General features: G+C 39.1%; 1 protein-coding gene across 2 annotated transcripts in view; it reads left to right on the forward strand.

Moving 5' to 3' along the window:
- Positions 1 to 20,878, forward strand: part of DGKB (diacylglycerol kinase beta) — a 488,560-nt gene that overhangs the window by 178,281 nt on the left and 289,401 nt on the right. For both annotated transcript variants that reach the window (XM_075922293.1, XM_075922292.1), the window contains exons 14-15: positions 12,755 to 12,871; positions 19,528 to 19,601. In XM_075922293.1, coding sequence (XP_075778408.1) covers positions 12,755 to 12,871; positions 19,528 to 19,601 — 191 coding nt within the window. The remainder of the gene's footprint in view (positions 1 to 12,754; positions 12,872 to 19,527; positions 19,602 to 20,878) is intronic.

Raw genomic sequence — 20,878 nt, forward strand, 5'->3', positions numbered from 1 at the left:
TTAAAGAAGCTGGGTTTGGGAGCACCTGCAGACACACAGTGTCTTTCAAAACATTAAAAACAAAGCCTACCTGATTCTGCCTAAATATTCAGAATACAGGCAGTCCCCAGGTTACGTACAAGATAGGGACTGTAGGTTTGTTCTTAAGTTGAATCTGTATGTAAGTCGGAACTGGCGTCCAGATTCAGCCACTGCTGAAACTGATCAGTTTCAACAGCGGCTGAATCTGGAGGCTAGTTCTGACTTACATACAGATTCAACTTAAGAACCCCAGGCATCCCCAAGTCAGCTGCTGCTGAAACTGATCAGCAGCTGATTCCAGGAAGCCCGGGGCAGGGGCTTCCTGTAGTCAGCCACTGGTCAGTTTCAGCAGCGGCTGACTTGGGGACACCTGGGGCAGAGCAGCTGGGGTGCTGCTGGGTTGGTCCAGTGGCGCCCAGAGAGGCACTATGGTACCAACCGGCAGTGCCCCAACTGCTGTACCACAGGCGTCCGGAGCAAAGCTGCGGAGCACGGGGGCAGCGGGACAGCCCAGACGCGCCGTGGCTATCCTGCTGCCCTCGGGCTCCGTGGCTTTTCTCTGCTTTGCTCCCCGTCCCCCTGGTCTGCAGACCAGGGGGACGGGGAGCAGAGCAGAGCAAAGCGGCGGAACATGCGGGCAGCTGACAGCCCAGACGCGTCTGGGATGTCCGCTGCCCGCGTGTTCCGCCGCTTTGCTTCCTCTCCCTGGTCTGCTGGAGACCAGGGAGAGGGAGGGCCCCGTTCGTAACTGCGGATCCGACATAAGTCGGATCCACGTAACTCGGGGACTGCCTGTATGGGAAAATATGGGAAATACACACATTTTGAGACTTGGCACTGTATATTCTTTAAAACAGCCATATAGATACACAGAAGACTTTTCATAATTCATATCATGCAAAGATCCAGCACCTTATGCATTGTTCATCTGTAATGTTTTAATAAGCCATATTTTGTGTACTTTAAAGTATTCATAGTTCTAGTTTACTATACATATTGTATATTGTTTGGTGAAGTTTCTTGTTTGACTTAAATGAGTTTAGTGTTAAACTGTGCATGCAGATCTCAAGTGATAGTCTTTTAATAGATGTCAGATACACTTTATTGCTACCTTCTTTTATTTCAGTAACGTTTTAATTAATTCACACTGATTGAATAAATGTACATTGAGACTTGTTTCCTAATGAGGGCACATTTAGAGGAAAGGTTTTGCATCATTCTGATATCCTGTGGGTAATTATATTCTAATTATATGGTGGGGGGAAAAGTCTATAACTCAATGCTGATATTGTTCATTGGACTCAATTAATTACATGCACATAATGAAAGTTCATGATAAAGTTGACTGGCAGCGAGTTAAAAAATCTTTAACTCAATTGAATCCAAGCCTAACATGAGTATAAAACTGGATGATAACTAGGTTAGAAATGGAGTATTGGAGTGGGATGAGTGAGTCTACAAGAAGAAAAGCTTTCCTCCCTTTACAATATGGCTTTTTATGTGAAACAGAAAAAGAATAAGGCTGTCTGACATCTTGGCTTCTCCATTTTGGTGCCGTCTCTCTCTGTTTCATTTTACCAATGTGCCACCACACCATTTTTCTATCAGTGTAAAAAAGTAATATAATAATTAAATTTTCTCTTTATGCACTCTAAATCATATGTGACCCTTTTGTAACAACCAAATCACACAATATGATTATGGTGAAACTTCATTTACCTTACTGGAGTTACTGTATAGAATTACTTCATGCACATAAGTGATCTAAAAAATCATAATCCAAACTTTGTATTTATGAATCATAATACACATTGTAAACCATTAGGCACATTAACTTTACGAAACTCCACACATCATTGCTTCCATAGTAACTAATCAATTTAAAAAAGGGAAAGTAGAGTGACATGAAGATGTATCAGAAAGGAAAGAAATAACTTTTTATAAAATTGATGATAAGGAGCATAAAGTGGTGGTGTGGAGATGTTATTGCTTGTAGTTAGGAATATCTACCTAATTCATTGTTGGACTGTTTCTGAATGATCTGGTTACTCCTAAAAATTATTGCTCTAGAAACTTTAGAACCTCGTGTTATCTTACATTCTCTTGCATAAATCAATTCAGGTTTTCTTTCATCGAGTACATACAATATAAAACCATAACTTACATCATATATGTAATTCAGATGCCTTTCTGTTATTTTTTGAAGTACCAAAATGTGTATTTTCAATTGATGAAAAACCAAAGCAGATACTGTGTTCCATTGCCATTGAGCAGAGTCATAAATGACAAGTGGCCAGGACTGTATATTTCAAATAGTGAAGGTTTAGTATATAGAAACACTGTGGGGAGGAGGGAGAGAGCAAGTAGTTTTCAACTACAAATCTGTTTTTGCTTGGATGAATTGTTTGGACAGTCTCTTCTGTGTTTTGAATAAAGATACAGGAACAGAGACATGCATTTATTATGTACTCTATACGAAATGTATTTTGTATTGCGATGGCAGGAGAATGCTCCTCAAAATGCTGATGCTGTACAAGAGCATGTTTCCTTTTGAGTATTTAGAGAAAGTAGATTGAACTTGTGCAAGCTGTTGTTATTTTTATTATGATTACTTATGTGATAACAATACTTTGTTTCACACTGCCCTCCTGTGAGAGAGATAAATATTATCTCCATTTTACAGATGGAGAAACTGATCCATAGGAAAGTAAGGGCATGTCTACATTACAGAGAAGATCGATCCTCCAGAGGTCAATCTTCTAGCATTCAATTTAGTGGATCTAATGTAGATCCATAAATCTACATTTATAGCAGCTCCCACCAGCACCCGGTACTCCTCATTCTGCAAGGAGTCAGGGAAGTTGTTGGGAGCATGTGCTTCCATCGGCCTCCCACAATGTGGATGCTGCTGTGGCTCGGCTTAAGGTAAGCCGAATCCAGCTACTCATTTTGCATAGCTGGATGGCATACCTTAAGCTGACCTCCATAGGCCTAAATGACTTGGCAATGGCATGTCAGGAAATACCTGACTGAATTGGGAATTAGTTCTTCTGGATTCTATTCTCATGTTTTAACATTAAGACTGTTTATCTGTTCTTCTCATATACAGTGTATGGGTGAAATTCATTCTTGTGCAGAGACAGCTCAGCACGTGTACACCTTTTAAGTAAAATTAAATCCTCAAAAAAGATGTTTCGTGAATCATGGGACTTATTCAAGGCTTTTACAAAGGGGTAAATTTCACCCTATTTAAGGAACTTTGTATGTGTGTCCTTGCATTGAAAGCTTTACATGATAGTGTTGCATGCCGTATAATGAAACTGAGATTAAAATATAGCAAGGATTTTTTTTCTTCTCAAACACATTGTATCAAATTTCAGATTCAGTTCTCTGCAAATCTAAAACAGTCGAAATACAATGGTGTTCTTATCTACAGTAGGAGCTTTTCCATTTCTTTTAAGTCAGATTGAAATTAATAATTGCCTTGGAGGAAAGAATGTATCTTTCCAACTAATTATCTGTACTGCAAACACAGTTCAATGTTAAAATGAATAAGATCCTGATAAACTGAAATGGCAGACATTCAATCATTTTGAATTATACCTTGCTGCCTGCCTCTGCCATCACTGTTATCCATTCCTAAGTTTGTTTCTCAGATCATCTTCCATTAGACTTAGATACATTATTATCTTAAATCTACTTTTTCTATTTGTGCCTTCTTTCTTAGGGGTTCACGGATTATTAGCTATTATTGCATAGGTTTATTTTAGGTTTTGAATGTAACTAATAAGCTGTGCTGTCTTAGACTTTATTGTGGATGCATTCTTCAAGTGACTGTAAGATGTCAGATCAAAGGCTCTATCAGTGCATCAATGGTCCAGAAAGGTTTACAAAGATGAAAAAAGCCCCAAAACCTGTGATCTTCATAAAACTCTTTTGTTTTTAATTTGATATCTATGGGTATGTCTACACTACCCCGCTAGTTCGAACTAGCGGGGTAATGTATGCATACCGCACTTGCTAATGAAGCCCGGGATTTGAATTTCCCGGGCTTCATTAGCATAAGCGGGGAGCCGCCATTTTTAAATCCCCGCTGCTTCGAACCCCGTGTAGCGCGGCTACACGGGGCTCGAACTAGGTAGTTCGGACTAGGGTCCTATTCCGAACTACCGTTACTCCTCGTGAAACGAGGAGTACCGGTAGTTCGGAATAGGCACCCTAGTCCGAACTACCTAGTTCGAGCCCCGTGTAGCCGCGCTACACGGGGTTCGAAGCAGCGGGGATTTAAAAATGGCGGCTCCCCGCTTATGCTAATGAAGCCCGGGAAATTCAAATCCCGGGCTTCATTAGCAAGTGCGGTATGCATACATTACCCTCCTAGTTCGAACTAGGAGGGTAGTGTAGACATACCCTAAGTGCTTAACAAAAATATCAAACTCTACACTTTGCACAAAGATAGTCTTGTTATCAAAATGGCTCACACAACAGAGAACAAGGGAAAAAGTAATAGGTAAGTTGTTTAGAACACGCTAGGCTGTGCTATATTTGGGTCAAATTCACCAATACAGCCCAGCTGGTTGTGCTAATCTCCTGTTTCAAAGCAGTCTCATTATCTAAGACAAACACCTGTCAGGGATGGTCTAGGTCAGGGATGGCCAACCCGTGGCTCCCAAGTCGCATGTGGCTCTTTGTGCCAAGGAATGCGACTCTTGCTAGTTCGGAGCCATGAGCGCAGACCGCTCATTACTGGCTGCTCTGCGCATATGCTCCAGTGCCTGGAGATGTGTGTGGCTGTGGTAGTGGCTCCTGTGAGACCTAGGCATTGGGTTAGAGCGGGGGGAAGCTGGGAGTGATTGGCTTTGGGGGAAGGAGTGGGCACATTGGGTTAGAGCAGAGGGACTGGGGGTGCCTGGCTCTGGAGGAGAGGAGGGGCATTGGGTTAGAGCAGGGGAGCTGAAGTTCCTTAAACTCAAAGTCTTCATGGATGCAGAATGAGGCAGCCAACACAGATATATTTAAATTCCAGGGCAAAAAAAGAATCAGCATGTACCTGGTTTACACTGCATTTCTTAAAAGAAAATTTAAAGGCTATTGTTTGACAGGCTGAAGCAACTATTCTGAGATATGGGTCACTCCCTTATTGTTTTTGAACCTCTCATATTTGCAGTCTGGGACAGACCTGAATTTTTAGAACTATAAAAACGCCATAATTTTCATAAGTAAAAAAAAAATGCGAAAACCACTCCAGAGATCAACAAGCTGGAGTGAAACAGGCACTTCAAATTGTGCTAATTTACTTCTCAGTTCAGTTTAATTTAAAAAATACTCCCAGGACATAATAGGGCAGTAGTCTTAAATTTAAAAGACATGGTGAGGATGCTTTTTTTTTAAGTGTGAGAATATTACTGTATTTTTAAAGGTTTTTTTTTTTTTTAATTTGAAGTTTGTTCCTTGTCATGTTCTCGGAAGATTTATGGACTGTCCGTGAACTTTTTAAGTGACTAGAGACTTTTTTATTGTTTTTTGTCCTAAATGTCCTGTAATGTTATATTTATCATTACATTTTGTATGTTGTGTCTCTCTCTCTCTCTCTCTCTCTCTCTCTCTCTCTCTCAAAATAAATATATAATACATGGCTCTTTGCACTCTATCCATAGCTATTTCGGCTCTTCATCTCTAACTGTTTGGCCACCCCTCGTTTAGGTGGTGTTTGGTCCAGCTATGAATTCAGGGGACTGGAATTGATGACCTCTTGACATCTCTTCCAGTCCTGGGAGTCTATGATTATAACATAACCAGACAGCTAAGGGAAATCTTGGCAGATATGGATTCTTCATAGAAGCTCTGATGCTGTCCCTTTTCTGACATTCAGAGCAGGCATATAACTAAGAGAGAGAGATTGGGCCAAGATGTCTATGTACCTGGTTGATCCCAAGTTGCTGGCCTGGCTCTTACTCTCATTCATGTTTGTGTAATACTATTGACAAGCGTGTAATAAAACAACTGTTACAATAAAAGGGAAACTCAGGTTTTTTTTCTGGGTTCTAAGATGCTTAAAGCCCAGAGAGAGCTTTTGCTGAATTAGTTCATTATACCTACTCCTGGAGTTTCATGAAAATCAGATGTCTATGCATCTGTTAGCTCTATCAGGTACCTTCAGTGCAGCTGAATGCATACCCTAGTGGGAGTAGAGAGAGCTGCCCTTTGTTCTTTTCTAGTAGGGTAAATTCACCCCTATTTCAATGGACTGAACAAGCTGTATGCACTCCTGAGGTCCCATTAAGCCTTTACATTCAGCACCAGAGGGGTTGGGCAATTGCATTTCAGCTCCACGGGCCACTAATGTGGAGTGGCACTGTGTTCCATGGCCAGTGTATCTGTGAACAACACTATGTGGCAGCATAGGATATTTGTGATGTCAGAATTTAATTTTTTTAAAGTGTAGTAGTGTATACCTTTGTATATCAACTGAGAATTTCTTCTGCACATGTGCACTGTTAACCAGTTGGTACAAAAATGCTTTTCATCAGAATCTCCTAGCTTTGGACTAAGATTCCAAAAAGTAAACGGACAAAGAAATAAAATACTTGAGACAAAAGGTGTGTCTAAATTATTTCAGGCTATACAGAGATTCTTTCCACATTCTTTCTCTTAATCTGTAATCAAGTGTCTCAGCCTCATTTGCAGAAATATGAATCGTGAGGTGAGGGTCATCATAAACCTGCAAAAATATATTTTTGTGGAAGATTGTTAAAGATAGGAATAAATCAGCTCACTTGTTCATTGTTTATTCAGCATGACTATTGTAATTTAGCAGTCCTTTTAATGGACTACCCTCCCCCCCAAAACAATTATTCTAATGTTTTGGCTGAAGCTTCTTTTTTCCAACAGACTCTACCCACTTTAGGAATTTCACTCCCTGAGGTGCGTAAATAGAGGTGTCCGTGTCCGTGTCCGTGTGTGTGTGTATATATATATATATATATATATATATATATATATATATAAACTGTAAAAGGATCATGATATTGCAACATTCTTCTTGCAATAAAGTGCATTTTGGGGCTAGCCTAGTGGTTTAGTAGTGGATGACCAGTTTGTCATAAACAATAACTATTTCAGTTTGTATAAAACAATAACTATTTCAGTTTTCAGGTTCTTTCTCTCTCATCCCCTGGATCCGCAGGGGATAGAAGCATTCTGGAGGCATTGCTCCAAGGTACTCAACAGTGATTCCCTAGAGTGATATTGATCAAAGTTCCGGATAGTGTGACAAAACAGGGATTAAAAGGCAGAGAAAAATGGGGATAAAGAGTGGGAAAATGGATAGAATTAGAATACTCTCTTGGTGTTAACAAGGTTTATTTTGAATGTTATCAACCAGAAAAATGGACAGAAAAAACAAACAATCTGATTTTTTTTAAGCCATCAAAATGTACATTGTGCAATTCGCTCAAGTTCACCCATGTCCATCAGACAAAATAATTAACAGCTACATCGTTCATTTTATATGTCCTAATAAAAAAATCATTGACTAGAACATAGCTGTAATATAAATGCCTCCTGCCTTGGAAATAAATGTGTGCATTTTGCAATTTCATTTATTTTAAGTCTCAGCTTTGTCAGCATTAATTTAGAAGTTGCGCACCACTATTTGGAAATGATTTTACCAAATTGTTATTATCTCTTTAAAAATGACATTTTTAAAGTTTCTGATAAAACTTTGGATATCATAGTAATATTCATAGTAATATTCAAATATTTCAAATTAAATTGAAATTAGAAAGGAACCTTCATTTAGATGTTGTTTGATAAAAGTATACAAAACACCAGTGCTGGGGATTTAAGAAAAGACATTTGTCCATGAAATGTAATTGTTTTCTATTTGTATTAATGCAAACATACAGTAAATGATTAAGATGTAGGTAATAATATAAATGTATATACACTATGGGCCAAATCCTTTTTGGTGAAGTGGACATTAAAACGTATGCCAAGCACCTGGGTTGTGGAATAGAAGGTAGAGAGGACACTCTTCTGGTTCTTAATGACTTACATTCTGGTGTCCTATATGTACCTAAGATAGATGGCAGGAAGTACAGAGATTGTTTGGCTAGCCTGTGTACATGATGGACCAAGATTAGGCAGTTCATGATCGGAAGCACACTGCAGCGTGCCACTCACTCTCTTTCTACCGGTACATCCCTTTTCCAGCAGCATCACACCCACAGTCACTTTAAAAATGACAGCAGGTGCCTTATAACATTAGGAAATGTTAGGAAACATTATTTTAGTTCTGTACATTTATGATGTTTAGAATTGCAATTTGGTGTATTGCAACACCGTTTCTGAAGCAGATATTAGATGCACTGAGGCAGTGCCTTGTGGGAAAGCCCTATACAGGTTATATTCAATAAATATATTTTTATAAATCACAATAAAACAATAACTATAATAGATATGTCTGTTCTGTAAATTTGCATAACACATACTAGAATTCTATAGCAGTAATATACATTTTCCATTTTTTATATGGCATAGCTATATAAGAGAAAACTCACATGTTTCTGTTAAAGACTATAGGATCTTTCTGTTTCCAGCGTATAGAGAAATTTTATAATATGACTGCAGGAGACACTTTCTTGTACAGTTAGGCAAATTGTAGTCTAGTTTAAAGCACAAGTAATAAAATCTGGATAAAGGATGTGCTGGAAAGGAAAATATCAGCTGTAGTGTGGACTGAGGGGCTTTGCTGTTATCTGTGTTTCACGCTGGGATTAAAAAAAAACAACCGTGCTTGAGGTAATCATCACTTGCTGCTTCTAGTTTGTGAATAATCAATAGCAGCAGGTTTGGGCATTGTGGTAAACATCCCTTTTGTTAAGACCATTCTGTGCAATGTAAAAATACTTCTTCGCTGAGAAACAGCACAGTATAAAATGTGACTTTTAACAACACATTAGGAATAGACCTATTTTTAAAATAATGTATTTTTTCTTTTAAAAATTATTTCCCCCTTTATATGTTGGATTTTACCACTTCCCCTTTTATTAAGTCTCCTGGAGTAACTATACAATATGTTGCTCATTTTATCACTGGTTAAGGTTTGAATTCTTCTCTGTCCACATACTTCTGTCCTTAAGCCATTTTTGTATATCAGCCATAAATGGTTTGAGATTTGAAAATATTGCAACCTCAAGAGCCATATTTGATATTTTGCACCTGTGTGTTACAAAACAAAATCCTACTTAACTCAGGTGTTTTCTCTTGATAATTATTTCCAAAGTTGTTTAGCATGTAGAATATTTCTTGCTGTGTAGAATTCGTTTTAATATTTGAAATTTTCTCTCGTTACTCATATGATTAACGGGTTACCCAATTAGAAATTCTAGAGTGGGCTCAGTAGATTAGTGCAATGTGCACCTGAGTTTTACTCTTGTGTTAGATAAAAAATGAAAATAAGACTGGTTCTCTCATCCTGGTCCCAATTTGTAAAATCATAAAAACTATATGTGGTTATTATGCTTGGGACAAAACAAAGAGTATGTATTTTGCAGGCAAGTGTTGAGATGTATTTCAGGGGCTATTCAGCTAAGCATGTACAATGCCTGACTAACACTTTTAGCTTGTTCCTTGACTAAGCATTAAATGTGCTTTGATATTCATAACAACTAAGTTATGGGCCAGTTTCTTGGCCCAGTGAAGAAGCATGTGCTCACACAAGTATGGAGGAGACTTGCAAGCTCTTCTGAGCATGTTCCAAACTCACTGAGATGCACCTGCAAGGCTTGTTCAGGCTGGAGGAGGAGATTTAAGAGGGGGGAACTTAGCACAGAAAGGGGTAGTGAACAGGAAGCAGGGCTGTTAGTGTGAAGCGCAGAGAGTGATACAGATAGTCCTGCAGAGGAGGAGAAAGCAATGAGATGCACCACTCCTAAAGCAATATGCCCTAGGAAGAGTGATAGATGGTAAATCCTGTGAAAGGGTAATAGACTCTGGGGGTGCATCTGCACAGCAGCATTATTTTGGAATAATGGCCATTTGAAATACATTTGAAATAATGGGCAGCTTATTCCAATTTCTGTAAACCTCATTCCATGAGGAATAATGCCTATAATGAAATAGCGATTTTAGAATAGCTGTAGTGTGGACACTCCACTGCTGCTATTTTGAAATAGCTCCTCTCCAGGCCATTCAAAGTAATTACTCCCCACTGCCTCCTGAGGCTTTTAATCCACGTTAGGGAAGTCCACCTTGGATTATTTTTGAGGCTTCCCTGTAGTGTAAATGTGCTATTTCAAAATAGGCTATTTTGGAGCATTTCTTCCAGAATAGCTTATTTCAAAATAAGCATGCAGTGTAGACATACCCTGGGAGACGAAGCCCTTAAAGCTGAATATTCCAGGCTGCCTGACACGCTGTCCTTCTCTCTCACAAGGGGAAGGGAAAAGGAGAAACCAATCCTTTGTCCCTGTGTGGCTGCCTCACAAAGTGCACCAAGTGCTAACAGTTGGGGGAGAAAAGAGGGTAAACAGTGAACAATGGAAGCTGAGGAGCTCCAGGGAGCCCTTCCCCAGCACACTATAATTCTATTGTACTGGCACAGTCACATAAAGTATCGAAAAGGTCAACTTAATTGGCCTTTTGAAGATTCTCCCTGTATAGAGAAAATATCCAGCAAGTACAAAGTGCCATATTTGTCCAGTGCTACATTGCTGTATCCTCCTATTGAAGGTCAAAGTGCTATTGTACTCTAGCTATCCATGGGTGCTGGAAAGGTCTCTTTATGGCCATAAGCAGTCAGGTACAACTTAGAGCACCCTGAGGCAACTTGGAGCACTAATTTTTGCCACAGCAAGTATGCTCCCTGGCAACCCCCTGATTTGAGGAGTACAAAGATGGTACCAAGACATATAACAAGTGCTGTGCAGGCATTGTATTAAGCTGAAAACCTGTCAACTATGTCAAAGAATCTGTGTCAAAATTTCTTACTAATTATTTTAAGCTGCTTGAGAAAGAGTGGGACAAAATAATTGCAGTGAAATCCCATTGGCTTTGTTGAAAGTACACCAGGGATTGATTTGCCCCAGTACATAACATAAATTATTGCATTTAATATATTGCTTATTGAGCACAGTTTGAGGCAAGTGTGAGCAGTGGCACAAAAGTGTCCTTCATGTGGTTTCCTGCTGAGGTAGTTTTGTGCCAGTCTCATCCCCTGGCTAGTTTAAAGTCCCTTTGCATGTCTCGAGTGACGTGAAATTTAATAGAGCACAGCCCAGTACAGGCAGTCCCCGGGTTACGTACAAGATAGGGACTGTAGGTTTGTTCTTAAGTTGAATTTGTATGTAAGTCGGAACTGGCTTCCAGATTCAGCCGCTGCTGAAACTGACCAGCGGCTGACTACAGGAAGCCCGAGGCAGAGTTGCTCTGCCCTGGGCTGCCTGGAATGAGCTGCTGATCAGTTTCAACAGCAGCTGAATCTGGACGCCTAGGACAGAGCAGCTGGGGCGCTGCCAGGTAGGTCCCCGCAGAGGCGGCGCTGCAGGGACCAACCGGGCAGCACCCCAGCTGCTCTGCCCCAGGTGTCCCCAAGTCAGCCGCTGCTGAAACTGATCAGCGGCTGTTTCCAGGAAGCCCGGGGCAGAGCAACTCTGCTTCGGGCTTCCTGTAATCAGCCGCTGATCAGTTTAAGCAGCGGCTGACTTGGGGACACCTGGGGAAGAGCAGCTGGGGTGCTGCCTAGTTGGTCCAGTAGAAAAGCCTGGTCTGCTGGGGTGCGCACTAGCCCACATGCTCATGCATCAATATTATCAGAAGTTGAAGCCTGATGTAGATTAGCAGCCTGCTGTGCTCTGTCTAGTTTCTCCCGTCCACAAAATGTATCTCTTAACAATTTGAAACCATTATTTTTAAATCTATTTAATCAGTTTCTGAGTGGGGAAAAAAGTATCATGGCAACCTTACAGGCTAACAGATTTATTAGGGCATAGTGTTTATGGGTAAAACCCACTTCATTGGAGGAATTAGAGTGGAAATGACAGTCAGGTGTATACATGGAGAATAGTGATCTGTTAAATAATTTCATTTTAAATTATTAGTATTTTATGTGATTAGTTTCTACATTAGAGTGCCCAAACCTTGAAAATGGGGATAATACAATGGCATTAACTTTCACACCATTGCATCTGTACTGAGAGTGGACAGTTGTCATCTATCTATTGCCTAGCCTCTGTGGTACATCTAGGTACATAAATAGATGTGTGAAATAGACAAATGTTACTTAAGGTACGTCTACACAGCAGGTCTTAACTCAAAATAAGCTACGCAAATTTAGCTACATCAATTGAGTAGCTTATTTTGAAATTGGGAGCATCTACACAGCACTTATTTCAAAATAGAGCACTCTTCCTCTAACATCTCTTACTCCTCGTACAATGAGGGTTACAAGAGTCAGAGTAAGAAGTCCTTCAGATTGCTAGTATTTCAACATTATTTTGAAATAACTTCCTTTTGTGTAGATGCAGACTAAGTTATTTAGAAATAACGCTAATAATTTGGAAATAATGTTGGTGTGTAGATGTACCCTCAGTGACTTTCCTGAGATCTCATTTCCACTACAGCATGGTCTGAATATTCACCTGTTGTGGAAAATTCAGAAAGTGGATCCATTATGCCAGGTAGAGTAATAATGTATATCGTGATAAAGTGACTTTTTGTACTTTTCTTCTAGGAAAGACAAGCAACTGTGAAAAAGGAGAAAAGCTGCTCCCAACAAATCAACAAATTGGGAGAAAGGACCAAGATGCAAAGAGCAAATTCTGTTACTGTAGATGGACAAGGTCTTCAGGTGTGATTCTTGTTGTTGTGGGGTTTTATTTTTATACTGATATTTATAGATTAAGAGAAGACCACACATTGAGCAACCTTAAAAAAGGAACCATTTCCCACAATACAGTATGAATATTTCTAGTACTTCTAAGTATTGGAAAAAACTACAGTCACATTCGTTTCACTTCAATTGTATGCAAAGTATTAGAACAAATTTTGAAAGAGAAAGTATTTAAGGACGTAGAAATAAAGGGTAATTGGGATAAAATATAATATGGTTTTACAAACGGTAGGTCATATCAGATCAACCTAATCTCTGTTTTTGAGATGATACCTTATTTTTTAGAGAAAGGAAATGCATTAGATCTAATCTACTTGGTTTTCTAGTAAGGCGTTTGATACGGTTACATATGGAAAATTATTAGTTAAATTGAAAAAAGTAGAGAGAAACACACTGGAAAGATAAATAAAGAACTGGTTGAAGGGGACACAATAATGGATCATTGTGAAAGGAGAACTGTCAGACTGTGGACAACATTTTTGGAAACAGGCTTATTTAACACTTTCATTAACACAAAAAGTTGAGTTTGCTAGTAAAATTTTCAGATGTCACAAACCTGAGAGGTATTGCCAATATAGAGAAGAATGAGAACATTACACATGTTGATTTAAATGTCATCCAAAACTGAAGTAATAGAAGTGGGATGAGAATTTAATAGTGCAAAATGCAAGCTCATATTTAAAGACTAACAAAAAGAATATTTTCTACAAGCTGCAGAAGTGTTAGAGAGGAGAAAGACCTGGTTAATCACAGGATGACTATGAACTGCCAATATGTTGTGGCCATGAAAAAGGACTAATGCAGTCCTAGAATGTGTCTGGGGAAGTATGTCCAGTAGTGAAAGAGAGAGATTATTACCATTGGGCAAGTCCCTGGTGTAGCCTCATCTGGAATAGTATGTGCAGTTCTGGTCCCCACCTTGTGGGGGAAATTAAGGAGTTTGTTTTGTTTAGTCTAAGAAAACAAAGGATATGGGGGAAATATACATGCTTTCTAGAACTACACCAGGAAGGGAGAGGAGTCATGTAAGTTAAAGGCCAACATTGACTCAAAAGCAAACGGATATAAACTAGCCATTAATATGTTAAGGAACTAGCAGGACAGGGCTCTGAGTTAATACATAGAATTCTTTCCCGAGTTTCTGACTGGGTCCCACCCTCCTCCTAAGAATCTAACTGATCAACATATTTGGAGTTGGGAAGGAATTTTTCCCCAGATCAGATTAGCAGAGACCCTAGGAGTCAGTCTTTCACCTTGCTCTGCAGCATGCTGTCTTGAACTAGAGTAAATGATGCACTCTCTATAACTTGAAATTAATAAATCAAGATTTGATGACTTCAGTAACTGAGCCATAGGTTCTGGCTCCTACAGAATGGATTGGTGAGGTTCTGTGGTCTGTGATGTGCAGAAGATAGGACTAGATGATCATGATAGTCTTTTTGGTTGTAAACTCTATGGCTGTGTCTAGACTGGCAAGTTTTTCCGCAAAAGCAATTGCTTTTGCGGAAAAACTTGCCAGCTGTCTACACTGGCTGCTTGAATTTCTGCAAGAACACTGACGATCTCATGTAAGAAATCAGTGCTTCTTGAGGAAATCCTATGCTGCTCCCGTTCGGGCAAAAGTCCTTTTGCGCAAAAGCTTTTGCTCAAAAGGGCCAGTGTAGACAGCTCAGATTTGTTTTGCACAAAAAAGCCCCGATCGTGAACATGGTGATTGGGGCTTTTTTGCGCAAAATCACGTCTAGATTGGCACGGACGCTTTTCCGCAAAAAGTGGTTTTTGTGGAAAAGCATCCGTGCCAATCTAGACGCTCTTTTCCGCAAATGCTTTTAACTGAAAACTTTTCCGTTAAAAGCACTTGCGGAAAATCATGCCAGTCTAGACGTAGCCTATGGGTCTATGAGATCCTCCACATCTGTGAGGGTTTTAGGGTTTTTTTATTTTATTTTATAGTTCTTCCTAACAAAGTTTTTATAAGGACTCTGATTCAGTTAACAAATTGAATAAATATAGTACATTATCCATTCATGTCGGTATCCTAATTTTCTACATAAAGACACCCTGATGCTAATTTTGTGTGGCTGGGAAATTAAGGTTAATGTGTATTTTTAACTACTTCATTATATAATAAGATAACAAATGCTTATACTTAGTTGGATCAATATTAATCCAAGACAATTTTTTAATTTTATTTAATGTTGCCATCTCCCTTTCAACTATGGAAACTGCCATGGGTAATTTAATTCAAAACAGGTGTTCAAGCAGTTTAATTTGGAATGCAAATATTTGGATCAGAAAACTTAATATTTGGCACTTATTTAGTGTTTTATAGTCTCAAAACACTATGTAAACATTAACAGATCCTCACAAAATTTCTGCGAGATTATTAGTATGGTCCTCATTTTAAAGATATATCTGGTCTTCTCCTATTGAAAATAGTGGCAAGATTTTTATTACAGGATCGGGCTCAGATAATTTAAATGTAACTTCAAGAATGCCTTCTTTAAATTAAATTAAGGCATGAAAACGTTCACTAATTTAGTCTACATCTCAGGTTGCATTTTGAATTATCTGGAAATGTCTACATTATTTAGAAAAGTCATTTAGAAAAGCTGTAAGAAATTAATTGAAAGAGACCTTATTTTTGCAGATGGAACAGAATAGAAATTGATTATTAGGCTATTTGTATAGTTCAAGAACTTTTACTTGTGATATAGTTGGACTTCGAATTATAAAAGCTAGGAAAGGGAAATAATTGCATCTGAGTTATTTTGTTTGTTTAGAAAAGTATCAAGAAATAATACAGTCACAGAAGAATGTGAAGGTAACTCACTGGCATTGGAGATCTGTACTACTTAGAGAAGACTATTAATCATAGTTAAGCACATTAATCTTACTTCTTTCTAGCTAACCAGCATAATGATCAGGATTATTATTTCTAATTAGAGGAAGTAATAGATCATGTGTAACCTTAGGATGAGTCTCATTAATTAACCTGAGTCCTAAAGGATTTAAGATAGGTAGTCCATCTTTGTCACAGTGAGTATCATTGGTTTACACTTAGTTCACAGGAACAAACATCATCGGAATTGTACTAATCAGCCAAAATTGATTAAAATTATAGATAAGAATTAAATATATGACAATCTTCAATATATCCTGCAATTTTATAACTAATGTATACTGCTACACAAACACCCAAATCATATTCTGTGTAGATATATTGGGCCTGATTCTGATGTATTGCTTTTACATTTGGATAACTCCATTGACTTCAGTGGAATTACTCTAAATTTATCCTGGTGTGAATTAGATCAGAATCAGACCCACTCTGTCTACAATTATAAGTGGCACTGGTAATGCCTTCTATAGCAAAGGTTGCCTAATATTACATTTTAAGATCTTTTTTTCAGTTACTCGTTGCATTACTAAACTTTAACTGAAATTTTCTATGGTGTATATCTGTCCTAGAAATATTTTCACTGAAGAGGCTTTGCCATTTCAGAGAAAGATTAAGGAGAAATACTTTATTTTGCCAATGTTAAAATAAAAGGTATAGTCATTTCATTGAGAGAAACTAGTACCTCCATGCTTTGGTGGCAGGATTTGGATTTTGGTAGAGAACTTGAACTTTTGTTAGTATTTGCTTTTTGCTATCTCCATCAAACAATCAAGATAATTTGGCTATTTTATAAATCAAACTCAGTGGAGATTTGCTGAAGTTTAGCAGATAAACTTCCTGAAGATTCCATCTTTGCTGAATATGCTTCAGCCCAGAGCTAGAAGAGCTGAACAGGACTTTGCTGCTGGGATGAGGCACAACAGTTGAGAGCAGGGACAATCTTAATTCTGCCTTTTTTTTAACTTTTGCGCATACAACATTACAACATTAGTGTGCTTTTAAGATGTTTTTGAATGTAATGTTTGAATAAGATGGTATTGAGAACTGTAATGTAAAACTGTTGCTTAACTAATGAAAAGGGATACAAGATAAGATCCTCAGCTGAATATTTTCATAAATTTATGTCCATCAAGCCATGATAATTTACATCAGTTGAGGACATGAAAGATCATATCTGAAAGTGCAGAGGCAGTATATTTTCTACTAAGGTGGTGATAATTTTGCTTTTAAGCTAAAAACTGACATCAATATCTCATGTTTAAGGCTCTGTTTAAGCCATGGATATTTTTAGTAAAAGTCATGGACAGGTCACAGACTGTAAACAAACTTTCACAGACCCAGGACTTGTCCATGACTTTTACTATATACCACTGACTAAATCTTGGGTGCAAGACCCAGGGATTCCATAGCTTCTTGTGGGGGCAGGGACACTACAGCTTCTGGGGTGGAGGGGGGGTAGCCTGAAAGTGTCACGAGTGCTTGTAGGGAAGGGAGGTGGCCAGGGGTTCCAGCTGGTGCTCAGGAGTGGGATTGGCAGGACTGGGAAGCTCCTTACCCAGCTTCTCATAACCCCTAGGAAGTGGTGACATGTCCCTCCATTAGCTCCTAGCTCCCCATATTGCCTCTCTTCTCCATGTGCCAACTCCGCAGGTCCTATTGATGGGGAACTATAGCCAATGGGAACTGCAGGGGTGATGCCTGCAAATGGAGGCAGTGTAGAGAGCAAAGAGCTGAAGGAGGGAAATGTCACCACTTCTGGGGAGTCCCCTAAGGTAAGCACCACCCAGAGCTCCTCACCCCCTCCCTCACCAGCCTTGAGTGCCCTCCGACAGCCAAACTTCTGCTGCAGCTGGGGGAGAGGGGTGCAGTGCCCAGTAGCCATAGAAGAGGTGGACAATCATTTTTGAAGGGGAGGTACTTTTCAAATTTTGGGTGGAAGGAGTGGGGCCAGGAGACTTCTCGTGCTGTCCCTCCCACATGCCCTGATTGGCCTGGCGGTGGTGGAGTGCGTGAAGTGTTTGCCCTGCTACCTCCACCTGCCAAGGGCACGCAGTGCCTAGTGAGAACTGACAGCTGTTTTGAGCATCTGGCAGTTCCCTCTGGTGTCACGCACCCCTGGCGTCATGCACCCCTGGCAGGGAGGAGGAGATTTTGTGTGTTCCCCCATCCCCATCTTTGGCCAGTGGGCAGGAGAGCAGCAGGGCAGCCGCAGACTAGATCAACTGGTTTGGAGGGCCAGATTCAGCCCGTGGATGCTGTCTTGCCCAACCCTGGGCCAGACACTGTCCCATGTGCAGCTGGTGCAGCTCGCCAACTACATCAGCCACTGCAAAAGTCACGGTGCTCCTAGAAAATCATGGAATCTGTGATTTCCATGAGAAACTTTCAGCCTTAATTATATTACGTCCCCAATTGAGGGGAGGGCAAGCAGATGAAAAACATCAACTTCTTCAATATCAGTATTTCTGTCATTGACTGGTACTATGTAGCACTTTAAAGACTAACAAGATGGTTTATTAGATGATGAGCTTTCGTGGGCCAGACCCACTTCCTCAGATCAAATAGTGGAAGAAAGTAGTCACAACCATATATACCAAAGGATACAATTAAAAGTCACCTAGCCACCTGCATTCTGCTACAAAGACCTTTTACATCTGCACTTGAAAGGGAATCCTCTGAACTGTCATTCATGTTAAAATTCGACACTTGCCAACAAGGACTTAACAAGTCTTTGAACTTTCTCACCCATTACCAAGACAGTTTCCCCAATTATCACCTGTAATACCATTAACTCACAAACATCCCACTCTCCCTACCTTTAATATCAGCAATTCACAGACACTTACCTTCCTTCCTCCCCCTTCCCACCCCCCCGCATCCCCCTTCTGTTCTGCAATGTGATTTGTCCTTTTCATATTGGTTCATTTTTTTTAATTGTATCCTTTGGTATATATGGTTGTGACTACTTTCTTCCACTATTTGATCTGAGGAAGTGGGTCTGGCCCACGAAAGCTCATCATCTAATAAACCATCTTGTTAGTCTTTAAAGTGCTACATTGTCCTGCATTTTGCTTCAACTACCCCAGACTAACACGGCTACATTTCTATCACTATTGACTGGTACTGATTGCTACATTTTTTTTTTAAAAAAAGCATGGTTTTAGGTCATTTTAATTAGTTAAGGTTAGTGACAAAAATATTGATCATTTTGTGAGATCATCTTTAGATTCAACATTTCACACAGTTTTGGTTCTTACACACCTGGAGACTTGGCTGAAAATATATACCCTAAAGAATTGGGAAAATTAGTTTTATTTTTTTAAAACCCTCTTTTTCTTTGAGACGGTGTGTTTATTGCTTTTGTGCTGTGGGATATAACTTCTCTTTCAGATCTAAATCATTCATTTGTTGTATCAGCAGATGTGCACATTCTTTGTCTAGGTATACACTTTATATGTGCCAATGCTGAATTGATTTCAGTCGAACTTATATTTAAAATGGCAGCACAGCAGTACAGAGAGAGAATAATAAATTACACAATTTGTTAAAGTCAAAAGGGCATTATTGCAAATAGTGGAATTATTTCACCTGGATTACAATTACAGGAACACAGCCTGAGTTTGCATTAAGCTTGTTGCTTTCTGTCTACTGTAGTATAAATTGAAGGCAACACAGAACATTAATTAATACATGTGTTATTTTCTATTTTTAGATTACTCCGGTTCCAGGAACTCATCCGCTTTTAGTTTTTGTCAACCCAAAAAGTGGTGGGAAACAAGGAGAAAGGTATGTTTTTTTCTTTTGTTATTTTGAAGGTGTATTGATCTTTCTGATATGTTGATCTTTTTATCAAAATGCAATTGAAAACCTGAATAAGAGATCTAAAGAAACTAGTTTGAGTGACATTTGGAGTACCGGTTAACAATGTGATGCATTAGATTTGGACATCATTACTATCCTTTTTAGCAGATTGTTAGTACTGTAGTTAGTGATAAGAGTGAGTTCTCTGCAACATTTTCACTTCAAAACTCCAAATATTAATCAAAACCAGTGATTTACGTATAGGATTTAATTTGAGCTTTCATCTCTTCTACTAATTATTTTAATAATTTTCTTTATAATTCCCATAATAGTTAACCAGTTATGCTATTGTTATATTCAAAGCAATAGACAAGCTTTTTGTTCTGATGTAAATGTACCCTTGTACTCTACCTGTATAATGAACAATAAGAAACAATGGTCCAGTATTATAAGGACTACAAAATTGATGGATTAGAATGAATGGGTTAAAAATATTGAGTCCTGATCCTGCAAATGGTTATGTATGCGCTTAACTTTATATATGTCAATAGTCACATTGGTTTTAATGGGATGATTCATGTGTGTTAAGTTAAGCATGTGTGTAAGCATAACTTAGTCATGTCACTACCCCAACAAAGCCATGATGGAATGATGGCAAGGGTGTCCCTTCCAATCTCCAACTTATTTTCCAAAGCTGTGTCTGCTGGGTCCTGTAAAGCAGCAAGTTTGACAGTTAACTCACAGGACAATGGATGGAGCAGCTGAGTCCTCATGAAATTATTAATGTCAAGATGCTTGCAAACTCTCATAGAAATCACTGTCTCTGTTACTCTGAAGTTATATTTTCAAGATTTATTTCAGTCACAAGTGCTAGAAATATCATTTTACTTTCAACTAAAGCTGAGATTATAGTGTCATTGTTCAACTTCAGGAGTCAGTATGGTGCTTGTAGAGTCAATGTCTAAATCTGGCCTTGACACCCTCAAAAGGCTAGGTTACAGTCTTCTAGTCAGATGCTAAATAAAGCATTCTTGGGCACTGCTGCCATTTTTATGTCCAAAAGCATCAAAGGAACAATAGCACCCCCAAGTTGTTAGTCAAGGGAAGAAGTAAATATGATCTGTCATTTCTCTCCACTCTCCCTTGCTCCCAGAACATTAACATTACCTTAATTTGGCCTATTTCAGTCATTCCCCAGTGAGGGCTAGACACTGAGAAGGCTGATCAGTTGTTCTTTCTGGATCTAATCAAATGGTGATGCA

This window comes from Pelodiscus sinensis, chromosome 2, assembly GCF_049634645.1.
Source record: "Pelodiscus sinensis isolate JC-2024 chromosome 2, ASM4963464v1, whole genome shotgun sequence".
Taxonomy (NCBI): domain Eukaryota; kingdom Metazoa; phylum Chordata; order Testudines; family Trionychidae; genus Pelodiscus; species Pelodiscus sinensis.